Source organism: Zootermopsis nevadensis, unplaced genomic scaffold (genome assembly GCF_977971745.1).
Source record: "Zootermopsis nevadensis isolate Lab colony 2312 unplaced genomic scaffold, Znev_1.0 Znev_ptg000042l, whole genome shotgun sequence".
Taxonomy (NCBI): Eukaryota; Metazoa; Arthropoda; class Insecta; order Blattodea; family Termopsidae; genus Zootermopsis; species Zootermopsis nevadensis.
The window spans coordinates 174,342-187,028 of record NW_028259174.1 but is presented as its reverse complement, the minus strand read 5'-3'; the positions used below and the strand labels follow the sequence as shown (position 1 = coordinate 187,028).

General features: G+C 38.2%; 1 protein-coding gene across 17 annotated transcripts in view; it reads right to left on the bottom strand.

Annotated features, from left to right (window-relative positions):
* LOC147871722 (structural maintenance of chromosomes protein 6-like) overlaps nucleotides 1-12,687 on the bottom strand; it is a 37,157-nt gene that overhangs the window by 14,850 nt on the left and 9,620 nt on the right. For 9 of the 17 annotated variants that reach the window (XM_087360285.1, XM_087360290.1, XM_087360276.1 and 6 more), the window contains 6 exons: nucleotides 9,284-9,443; nucleotides 8,657-8,852; nucleotides 7,941-8,099; nucleotides 7,122-7,282; nucleotides 4,955-5,044; nucleotides 4,444-4,653 (listed from right to left, as the gene is read on the bottom strand). In XM_087360285.1, coding sequence (XP_087216411.1) covers nucleotides 4,459-4,653; nucleotides 4,955-5,044; nucleotides 7,122-7,282; nucleotides 7,941-8,099; nucleotides 8,657-8,852; nucleotides 9,284-9,443 — 961 coding nt within the window. In that variant the 3' untranslated portion in view covers nucleotides 4,444-4,458. Of the gene's footprint in view, nucleotides 1-816; nucleotides 1,058-3,962; nucleotides 4,086-4,443; nucleotides 4,654-4,954; nucleotides 5,045-7,121; nucleotides 7,283-7,940; nucleotides 8,100-8,656; nucleotides 8,853-9,283; nucleotides 9,444-12,687 lie in introns of those variants that run through there. The other 8 variants (XM_087360279.1, XM_087360280.1, XM_087360282.1 and 5 more) reach the window with 3 other exon arrangements.

Here is a 12,687-nt window from a genome sequence, read left to right as displayed (position 1 = left end):
ATCAGGGTTGATACAAAACTAGTTGTTTGACTCTGCATAGTGTTGCCTAACTGTAGAGGTTAACAATATCAACTTTCAGGTTATCACTGTAGTAAAGATGTTGACTGTGGGTATGCAAGTTACAATGCAGGGGCTGTACTGAAATACTGGATTTGTGCCCATTATAATTGTTAATGATACTGACATATTTAAGACAAGATGCAGCATACCAATTTACTGTTAATCTGAATCAAAGCACTGCTCTGAGATATCTTAAGTAATTTCTTAGTGGGATTTGAGGTTCTAATGGCAGTGTGAACGAAGATAGTTATCTTCTGGGTTGTAGCACTGTGTAATCAGGTAGACATTTACCAACGTTTCAGAGGTCATACTCCATTCACGGTCCAGCTCCTATAAACAGCACCACTCACCCAACTGGCACATTCATCGCCCTGATGACGGAGGCAGTATGACCTCTGAAACGTTGGTTAACATCGACCAGACTACTGAGCGCAACAACCCAGAAGACAGAAATCTTCATACTCTGATGATGGAGGCAGTATGACCTCTGAAACGTTGGTTAACATCGACCAGACTACACAGCGCAACAACCCAGAAGACAGAAATCTTCATACTCATCGCCCTGATGATGGAGGCAGTACGACCTCTGAAACGTTGGTTAACATCGACCAGACTACACAGCGCAACAACCCAGAAGACAGAAATCTTCATACTCACCGCCCTGATGATGGAGGCAGTATGACCTCTGAAACGTTGGTTAACATCGACCAGAATACACAGCGCAACAACCCAGAAGACAGAAATCTTCATACTCACCGCCCTGATGATGGAGGCAGTATGACCTCTGAAACGTTGGTTAACATCGACCAGACTACTGAGCGCAACAACCCAGAAGACAGAAATCTTCATACTCTGATGATGGAGGCAGTATGACCTCTGAAACGTTGGTTAACATCGACCAAACTACTGAGCGCAACAACCCAGAAGACAGAAATCTTCAAGATACAAGCTCCTTCTTCTTCACTGTGTATTATTACCCCTGCATAGATCATCCATCCTGTAAATAAAAATAATATATTATGATATTAAAAGGAAACACTGTCATATAGTTAAGCAGTGTTATACTACTGATGAAATAAGCAACAGAAACATGTGAACTACAGTGAAACCTCGATGCATCGTTTTCGGCGGGGGTGGGAAATAAAAACGATAGATGCGGGAAAGCATTAAAAATTTTAAAAAAAAAAACAATGTTTCTCTTTCAAAGTTACTTCTTTTTACCAAAAAAGTCTTTAATGGACAACTGGTTTGTCGAAACTTTACGTTTTAGACCAAACAGAGTACTTTCCACGTTCAAAATGTTTTCCTCGTCACGTTCGCTAATATTATGGGCATAAAAGAACGACTTCACTTTTGCCAATGCAGCGTGTGCTTCGGCAAAACTCGGCACAGCTTCGGGCTCGCATTCGTCGTCTTCCTCACCGCTCCCACCCCCTTCGCGATCGTCACACAACTTATCAATCGTGTCGACTCCGCATGTAGCAAGCTCGCTGTCTACTGCCGCGTAGTCACCAAATTTAACCACGTCTTTCACGGCGCCAAATCTATTCCAGTCTTCGTGAAAGCCATCATGCTCATCCACACTGACGTTAGAGTCTGCTTCTGTGCGAAGTTCACACCCGTAGCCACCTTTGTGAAAACAATTCAGAACAGTTGGTTGGGAGACATGCCGCCAAGCTGCCACTGTGAAATGAATTGCTTGTAGCACGTCAATTTTCATGTTGACATCCTTCCCAGCATCCATTGCACATACAGCGGTTTGCACAAGGCGCTTTCTATACAACTGCTTGAAAGATTTTATGATGCCCAAATCAAGCGGTTGCAAGACGCTCGTGCAATTTGCTGGATACTGCACGACTTTCACATTTCGTAGAAATGTCGTGTCCTTCGGATGAGTGGCACAATTATCAACAAACAGCAAAATCTTTCTGCCTTGTGCGCCCATGGAGGCATCCAGAGAACTTAAAAACGCCGTAAAGATGTCTGTTGTCATCCAAGCCTTTTTGTTGGCGTGATATTTCACCGGAAGTTTTTTCATGTTTTTGAAACAACGCGGTTTTCGTGATTTTCCAACTACAATCGGAACCCGTTTGTCACTACCGTCACTGTTAACACACAGAAGAACAGTAATTCGGTGTTTTGCACGTATTCCCCCGTGGCAAGATTCACCTTTCAATGCCAGAGTCCTATCCGGGAGGGCGTTGTAGAAAAGTCCGGTCTCATCCGCATTATAAATGTCCCGCGGCTCATATCCCTCCAGCAGTGTTGGCAGTCTCTCGAGCCACAGCTCCGTTATTTCCACATCCACAGCAGCACTTTCGCCGGCTAACTTCTTGTAGACCATACCATGTCGTTCTTTAAATCTACTAATCCAGCCATTCGACGCTGCAAAATTTTCAATATTCAGTCTTGCGGCTATCGTCTTGGCTTTTTCCCGCAAGATGTTGCCATCAACAGGAATTCCTGAGGCCCGCGATTGCTGGTACCAAGTAAAGAGGACACTTTCTAGCTCACTGAAAGTTGATTTTCTTCTTTTCTTCTTGCATGAATTACCGCACTTGTCAGTTTGTTTTCGGATTTCTTTCTTCTTTGCAACTATTGAATTTAAAGTAGATGGTGCTAATCCAAGGCGTTTAGCAATGTCGATTCTTTTTTCAAATGGATTCTTCTCCACTTCTTCTATGATTTTTAATCTTTCTTGAAGAGTTCTGACTTGCTTTAGTGGGCGAGACATGGTACAGGAATAATAACAAAATAATTAACAGGAGTAAGAGGAATAACAAAATATTTACGGGAACAACAACAAAAGTATAGACTGGAACAATAACAGGAAGAATGGAAGTACTGTTACTGCCGAACACGACGAAACGTAGCCTTAGAAGACACTGAACCACTGGAAAGGAGATGAACCAGAAGAATGAAAAGTGCCGCCAGCCTTTCTTTTGTACTTGTAATAAAAGCATTTGTGAAGAAATTCACAGTGCACATGCCATTTGGCATCGCTGGAACGAAATATGAGTGCACCCTAATTAAAATCGTAAAATTTCTGACAATGAGCACTGCCATTCACTCCAACTATCACCCCTGCACCGCTGACCCCTCATTCCAAAAAAATCTGTGCTGGTTGGGCGACATAACAGGTTACCGCTACTGCGTATTCCAAAAACATTGTGCGTCTTTCGGTATTAATTTATCTCAAAACCCAGCATTTTAAATTCTCAGAAACGATCATTGCGGGAAAATTGTTGGCCGGGACTAAGATTTTTGAACGATCGATGCGATAAAACGATAGTTCGAGGAACGATATAAGCGGGAAAATGTAACATTATTTTATATGGGATGTATTCGGGACCGAACAAAACGGACGATGCATCCGGGAAAACGATAGTTCCGGGAACGATAGATAGAGGTTTCACTGTATCTATTTGTTAGCTAAAAAACCAAATCATGCAAACAGCAAGCTAATAAATGCAAGTGCTGGCACACAATATCAAAAAAACAGACTAGAATTGTATTCTCGTGAGCCTACTGACAAGGCAACACTTTTAATGCTGCAGAAGTTAACTATTAATCTGTATTTCATGATAACAGGTACACAAACTTAGTCGGTAAACAACAAACTTTTAAAACTCTTAAAATGGCATTGCAGGGGCTGGAAAAGATTTACCACTCACAGAATAGCAAGTATAATTTATGCAATATAAAGCATTAATGTGCACACATGCAGGCACACGTATGCGCACACACAACATCCTATCCAACTTCAAACTTTTCACCAAATGTAACAGCAAAAAAGATTAAATATTCCAAGAACCCTCCAACCCAACCAGACACTGAAGATGAACGTGGTCGATACAGAGAAGAGGCTTAGTATTCTATCTTGCTCTTAGTTTATTTAGTACCTGTGTATTGTAACATCCCCATGGGACTGAATGGCGGATACGCGTTGTGCGGTGAGGAAGATAAACTGGAAGTCTGTCTTCTGTCGGGGATGGTTCGATGATCCTTTGATGATTCATCATATCCTGAAATATAAAATATTTAACTAAAGAAGCAACAAAAACCTTAAAACAAGGACTTACAAAATCACCTATGAAATGCCAATGTAAGGATAACATTTATACAAAGCCTACTCTGCTTCCTATAAATCATGTGGCCTATTTATTCGTTCTACGTGTCGTCTGGTGACGGCATAGCTTACAGTTCTCATACAATTTACTCTGAATACCATGCATGGCACAGGTCATATTTGAGGATTATGTCTACGATACCTCAGTCTTTGTGGAAATCACTATATTAAAATTAAAATTAAAATATGGTGTATACAGTCACACGCTAAAGTTAGAAATGTATTCCAACTATGAATTTGTGACTCATGAATTCAGAGTGAAAAGCAAACTAGAAGGGATTTATGTACAATGATTCTGTCAAAATAAATACATTAACATCATCACACAATTCTGTTGACCATACACATTTGAAAATATGCAAAATACTGGGCAAATAAATTGTAAAATATGGTACAAAAATCGATAAGGTGTAACATATACAGAAGAAGAATGTCTGTTTTTGGTGATCAATCTTAATTTCACCCTGCAATCAACATTTGCCAAAATCAAAGTCTCTGAGGAGACACAAACACATTACAAATTAAAAACATAGTTAACAGAACACATAAGAGGCCACAAACATCAAACATCTGGTTCAGCTTTCACTGTCAAACCCCAAACACTTTTGCCTACATACGATTTAATTTAGTTCTATTAATGTTTCACTTAAAATTAAATATCATCCCACCACACGTCTGACAATACGTTGGATTTGAGAGAGACTACTTGTCCATAAAACAGAAAAGTTGAGAACTACTGTTTTAGAGAAATGTTCTGATTCTTACTTTGCGTCCGCACCCTTGGAGCAAACTCTCGAAAAGGGACTTCACTTGCAAATCAATCATATCACGTGGTTCGATCATGTTTTCTAGATCCTGAAACATACAAAACAGAAACTAAATAACCACAGAAGAAACAGTTCAAATTCCTATAAAATTAGACAACAGCTACTACAGTCTTCAAAAACGCAACTCAAAATACCTGGTAGGGCAGGAGTACCTGAACAGCTGCATTTTCACCTTATCCAGCGAAAAATTATTAGCCACAGCTACTAGGATTCATACTACCCACGTAACAAATATCAACAATTCAGAGGAACATACTGCCTCGATATTTTCAGCCCTAAAGATGGAAGCAGGACGTTCCTCAGGAATGTTGGTATTTACATACAAATCCACATGGATTTACAACCCACAAGACCAATATTTACGGATTAACAACAACGGCTTCATGAATTCATATTTAACAACTTAAACAAATGTTTAACGAGCTAAGAAATGTATGCACAGCGTAACAGTGATGGTCCAATGTCTGTGATGTCAGTTGTCTGGAATCAGCAACAATTGATCCATAACCACTGTGCCCCTGCCAGCAGCTTCCAAAGTCTGATTTCTCACTCAAATGAAAGTAGCATTTTTTAAAAAATGTGCATTTCTCATTTAATAGTACCACACCAAAGGAGTTGCACAGAAGTGGCACTTAATCATTGATTGCAAATGACACCGAGTTTATTACTTTCACTTACATCAAAACTTGATGTTGCAACTTCCAGTGCAAAATTTACAAGTGTAACTCATACTATTACAAAGATTTAACAAAATGTAAGCAAGCACGATAAATATGAAGTTGATGCAATGTTGCAATGTGTAGTCTGGTTGAAACTCGCCTACATCGCAGAGGCGCTTAATGCCTCCGAAACGTTGGTAAATTTCTACCATAACCTAGAAGACAAGTCACCTGATTTCTTGCTGCTTGCACATTACAATCTGCACAAATAGAAAACATTCAAATACAATCTTATTCTTCTTCAGTTGGTGGACCCTGGCTTCCTTACATACAATACAAAATTTCCCTGCCTTATTTTACTTCCCCTGAGTATTACAATTTTTAATAGTAAATGAGTAGTAATTTCTCTGGAATAAACACAGCATAAAACAAACAACCATTGCAGCAGTGTAGTTACCATGTGCTTTATACACAGGAGGTCCCTGGTTCAAATTTCAGCCTGGAGACCTATTATCCTGAGACTTCCCTCAGTCCTTCCAGGCACATCCTGGGTCAGTACCTTAAATTAGGTGAGGACAAGATAGCACTCCCTCCACACCCTTTCCCATCCATTATATATCATCTAATGCCATAAAGTCTTAACTAGTAGCTAATGACAGTGGCGAAAAATAAACCACAAACAAATAAAAATATAATTTTTAAAGCAAGTGACATCCACAAAATCCGTCACCAACGGCGTATTTCCTGAAAGGATAAACAGAAAGTGGGGATGAAATTCGAGTTTCTCACAGAGAACAGGTGAGTATCAAAGTCATGGAAGAACATATTTCCTCCAGTATGTTCCTCCAAGACAAAAGGTACCCACCTACAAACCCACATGGCAACAGACAGAAAATGGGATCTCAAGCCAAGTTAATTGTAAATTTGTCTGAATAAAATAAAACTGGTACTGCTGTTCAGTCTGATATGCATTCACTACAGCGCAGATGCAAATAAGTGCATTACACAATTTAATCATTTAAAGAGGAAATGACAGCCATCTGAATTGTAAAAAAGTTGTAACAAAACTCATTCTATTGTAAACATTAATCAACATTTGAACAGAATAACAACCTCTTTCTTAGATATTAAGGGACGGTAGACGGTAGACTACTGTCCCTTAATATCGGACACACAACACATCACTTACAACCCAATATAAAACATCCAAGCACAACCTCCAAATTTAAAGGAGAGACAAAACTTAAAACCAAACAAATCAATATACGCAACGCAAGATGTACAACAGTTTTTAAAATTGATAGACCTGATGATGATGTAATACACATTGAAACATGTCGTCAATACAAAAAATGTAACAAGATACTCTTTCTTAGAGTTTAAAATGGTAGTGACCTTTCGTTTATTTGACATCGACTCTGCACATGACCATTTTATTTGTCCTACCTTCCTTGCCTTCATAAAGAATTTGTACTTCTGAGAACTGCTACTGTTTAGGAATTCCAGGACATCTTCCCGATTCAGAATTGTTACAGGATTGTCAATTTGTATGTTGAATGCTGAAACAATTTTGTCCAGTTCTTCTTTTTTCCTGGAAATTACTTCACCTGCAACAGGAAACAAGTGAGAAATGATATACACAGTAATGTAACCCACTGACCCAAATGTGATCAACTGCTACTCCAAACAAACTATTTCATTGAGACGGTCGGGACCTGGTGCCAATTTAACGAAGATGAAAGGATAGGCAATGTGCCACTTACAGAAATCTTCAATATTTAAAAGCTGTAAATTTTGTAATATAGTAGAGTCAATCGAGACTATTAGTTTGAATGGAGTACAGTACATAAATCTTGTAAATCAACCTTCACCCAAGTTATTAATTCAATACATCAAGTAACGCGAGTTGAAATAAACTGAAACTTCCTATATAATGCTGTATATGGAGGAAGACCAACAGGACTCTCAGAAAAGAAGAAGCCTAATATGACACTTTTACGCAATTTCAGTAAAATGGGCCTGAAATCTGCGTATCTTTTTAAACAGCCAAAAATAGAACATATTTGAAACAAATATGACAAAACAGACATTTACACATAATCAGTGTGCATGGTAAAATGCCCTCTTAAAACACATATACAATCAGGAAGGGGACAAGTCATATTTTATTTATAAAAAACTAATTGTTTAAAGATAACAAATTTCTTGTTGAGAGCATCCAATATATGAGATGAAGGAAAAGCAGAGGGAAAGAAAGCCCAGTACCTTCTTCTGACTTTATTTCGTATGTGCCGCGACCAGTTGCATCGAAGCGTCTCCTTACAATTATATGGTCACCATATTGTTCTCTCTCGTAATTAAGGTGACCAGTATTCTTCAATGTCACTTCGATGGTAGCAGTGACTTTACCCTTCTTTATAAATTCTGGAAGAAACAGGAACAATTCTAAAATTCTGATACACACACTTAATCTTCCTTCCAATATCATATGAAATAAAATTAAAGTTTTGGACCAAATCCACTGTTCATTCAGTATTAGGTTAACTGAGGGGATCCTTCGCAATTCTCATGTTCTCTAATTCAGTCATTTGGGCTTGATGATATTAAACATCACGATCTTACAAAATTTACTTAATGGGTTGGCAATAAATACCATGGTATAATTTTTTTTATCAGTGCAGGAATGGTAAGTCATGGTAGGAGAATATCCAGCGCACAATATGCTGGATCTTCTCTGCCCCCTGAGTTACCAAGCTCACACATGTACACACTATGAATTATTTTATATAATCAGATTAAAGAAATTTAAAAACATAAATAATATGTACTGGGAAATTAGTTTTAAGGGAAGATAAGAGATGACAAATTTCAGTTCATTACCTGTGTAGACTGTACACTCAGACTTTTCAGACTGGACTAAATTCAAGCTAGATAAGCAAAGACTAAACCTATGACCTTAGCAACTTGTTACAATATGTTACCTTTCAAAGAGGTTCCTCTCTTAATAGCTCTTGGGTTACCTCCCAAACCAAGTACAAGAGCATAAACTATCGCAGTTTTGCCACTGCCATTCTTCCCAAAAACAAAATTACCTCTTCCGTTCAGACGAACCTCCAAGGATGAGTGGCACATGAAATTTGTTATGTATATTTTTTCAATGATCCCAGATTTTGGTTCCTGTAATGTCAATATTCTTTTAAAATAAAATTGCAGTAAACTCTACAAATGAGGCAAACTTGTCCCTGAGCACTAGAACCATGCTAGTTCAGTTGCAACACATCAATCACATTTATAATAATCAATCTTCAGGGGCTCCTATAATGTATAAAGTTCCACACTTTTCTGTCAATTCATGACACACAGATTGAAACTTCAATCTGCAGTACAACAAAAGTGGAACTCCAAGATCCAAATTCTTAAAATGTTCACACATGAATACACGACTTAGAAGAAACCCAGGCACCAAAACAAATATTTAGTAACATGGCAACCTGGTACATATTATAATTTATGCTCTGCGTGTGTAATCATGTGCCTATAAATAAGGACTCATATACAGTATATATTCACGCATGTACGCGCACACACACCAGTTACATAGAACTCACATTTGAGGGGTGTCCACTAGAACTGGATTCGTCTCCGTCATTATCTCTTCGGAATTTAGAGGTGCTCGGTGCATCGTCTGATTCTCGAACTCGCTCATCTCGACTGCCAGAGTTCTTTTGTTCAAGTGAAGCTCCTTTCACATTCATTTTTAAAGATGACCTACAGAATCAGAAACATGTGAGAACTACAACTTTACTTCTTAGATAATTTCATAAAAATGTAACAAACTTAATTTGACAGACTTCAACACAACTTACATGCGTAATACCTGTCTCATATAAACCGTACTTCTTGAATGAATTATCCTAGAAATAAGATAGAACTTTCTTTCTGCTGTTACGTCCTCCCTTACATCCAAACTAAGTAACCACATCTAAACAATTACTCATAAAACACACAAAATATGTAGCTTAAACTCAAATTTTAAATATTTCACGATACTGTATCACATCACTACTCGCTTACACAGGCCCACCTGACTCAATTCTCATTCAGCTAGACACTAGATGTACGTAATTTTTAATAGGTCTTATTTCATAAGGAATTCAAGAATAAACAAATATGCAATTTCCACATTTACTTCTAGTCAATCAACATAATCTGGACATGTGAAGGCCAGAGTGAGCGAGCAATTTCGCATGAGATACGGGTCAAATGCCATTTTTAGATCAATGAAATCTAAAATCCTACAATGAGCTGGGTTTATGGCTTGAAATAGAAATCTAAGGAATTCACACTGAATTTCTTGGTAAACATCAATTTGGAAGGCACGTACTTGGAGGAGCTGGTAATTATATAATTCCCCGTGTTACATGATGGTGTTCGCTCGACTCGCCACCAAAGTCAATTTCCATTTATGCCTGTGTCCTGCCAGTGGTCTCCTTACTTCAAACATGAGGTACACATTTCATATACCTCCAATGCGCGCTACATGTCTCCTCCATCAAGCCCTCCTAGATTTTATTATCGTAACAATATTTTTGAATACGCTGGATACTACGTGCAGAACGTAAAGCCTTTGTGTTTGCATTTCTGTACAAAAAGTGCTCAAAATCGTTTATATCGAGGGGAAAGTATGGAATTTGACATAAACCGACCAGTCCAAAAAAAGAATATTAATTAACAAGAAACAGAACAAGGGGGAACAAATTACAAAATATTCTATCAACTGGTTTCAAGGCACACATTTCTTTCTACTCGGATCCCAAATACATCCATCCACATTCAATTCGACTCGAATGTAGAGAAGTTTACACAGCCCTGTTTTAGTTGCAAAGAATAACAACATACTAGGTCTCTCTTCACACACGAACATGTTTTGGTCATTTAAAATTACGTAACTTCAGTATCGCAAACCAGACAGCGTCGAATGACAGAATAATTAGTTAATAATTAACCGGAAAGTATTCAGGATGGACGGCCAGTGGCGTAGTTTAAGGTACCATCCAGGCATCTTCCTGGAGATACTGAGGAAAATCATGAAATACCTCCATCAGAAAGCACGGTCTTTGGGCTGAGAACAGAGCCTCACAAATACGAAACCCGAACTGTAATTATGTGACTGCGATGATGTTCTTTGTCACTGAACAAGTAGACCTATTTTCTATACGTGTTTGAGGATTCTTACGTTAGTAAGGGAAAATTGACTGCATAAAAACGTAACAAATGGCTGCTCAGTCAATATGTTCTTGAAGAAAGGTACATTTATCATTAATTATATTACAAAAATAACGTTATATAAATCAATAATGGACTGAATCGTTTCCTTGGCTTTATAAACTCGTCATTAAAGAAAAACTAAGATGATTTTGGTAAGATCTGAGTTCCCCACGGCGACGAGTATGATGATGGGGGCACAAGGATCTGAAACGGCGGTCAATATCTACCAAACTATAAACGGCTTCCGTACAGACTAAACTTTTAGACGACTAATAGTGCCTTCCACTGACGTTAAATTGTTTCGACGGGTAAGATCGAGCGAGTTCACCCGGTGACTGCCACGACTGCACACTGGCCGGCAGAAAAGCAGCTCATTCATTACAATTGCAGTGCCTAATTGGGCACCTCCAAATACAAATTAGAGAAAAATCCGGGCCAGCCTTGTGACATATTCTGGCCTCCTGACGATAACTGACAGATACAATGACCTGAATGTTAACGCCATCCGCAAGTTAAAAATGAACTCGGACACGCTGTCAAAAATGTATCCCCTTTTAAACCGTTGCTCTAACACTTTTAAGTTTTTCATTCGGGCTACTACGGCAACCGCTGCTTGTTGTTGTCCCCATTTTAAAGAAGAACAATTAGGATTCTCTTAGCTCGAATGTGACTCCGATGCAGTTCGAAGAGCCTCACACAACAGTTAAATGGAGTATTCTAATTGTGACTGCGCGTGGTACGTGCAGCTGCTAATACTTTAAAGGTTGCTGTGTATGCGAGTGGAAATGTATATGGATTCTGAAAGACTAAATATAATTAATTCATCAACACAAATTACAGGACAGAATTTAGCAATTAGTAAAACTCTTACTGGTGAATACCATAACATAAGTGTAAAAGTTTCAACCTGTAGTTTAATATCACCTTAGCTGTACACACAGCCACGTTGTTCACGATATCGCAGTTTAACAGCTTTCAGTAGAGGGACAAAAATGTTTGGTACTGGTGAACAGTTGTAATTACAACTAATACTTTTGCTGCAATGTCACTGACAATTAAAAAAACTGGCACAAGAACAAATACAAATAAAAGCTTTCTTACTCAGACTAGTGACAGAGTCCTCAAGCAATACGGTACGATCCCTAACTCACAAAGCAAGATGCAATCAAGGCATGGCCAGTGCATGCCTTTCAAATTCCAATGCAATGCCAAATGTAGAATGACTTTCAATAAAAGATAATCATCACAAGGCACAGAAAGTATGATCCCAAAATCCTAACAAGCTGTCTTTTTATACTAAAACACATAAGCTCCATTAGGCCCTCATGCTATTGTCATTAAAGAAAAAAGTAACCATATTTATTCCTCTGTTACTTTAATAATGCTTTGTCATTTCCGAGGAACACTTATCATAAACTGGCAGGAACATTGTAAATTATAAATTGTACAGAATACAGCAATACCCAGAGGAACTGAGGAAAATAATGAAAACTGAAAAGTTAGGGTATCAGATTTGAATCCTGAGACTATGGTGAACTGGAAAGAGAGTAAAACAAAGCAGCTGTGGCATATTTTGTTATATAGTTCACTGGAATGATGAGAAAACATCAGTCTTGACACCTGTAACCAATTTCAGGATGTAAGCCACATACAGCGGTATAAATTTTTCCTATTAATTATAGTTAATACATTCATTCCTCAATTTTTAAAGGCAGATATTCCCTTTTTTATTGCTACATATATA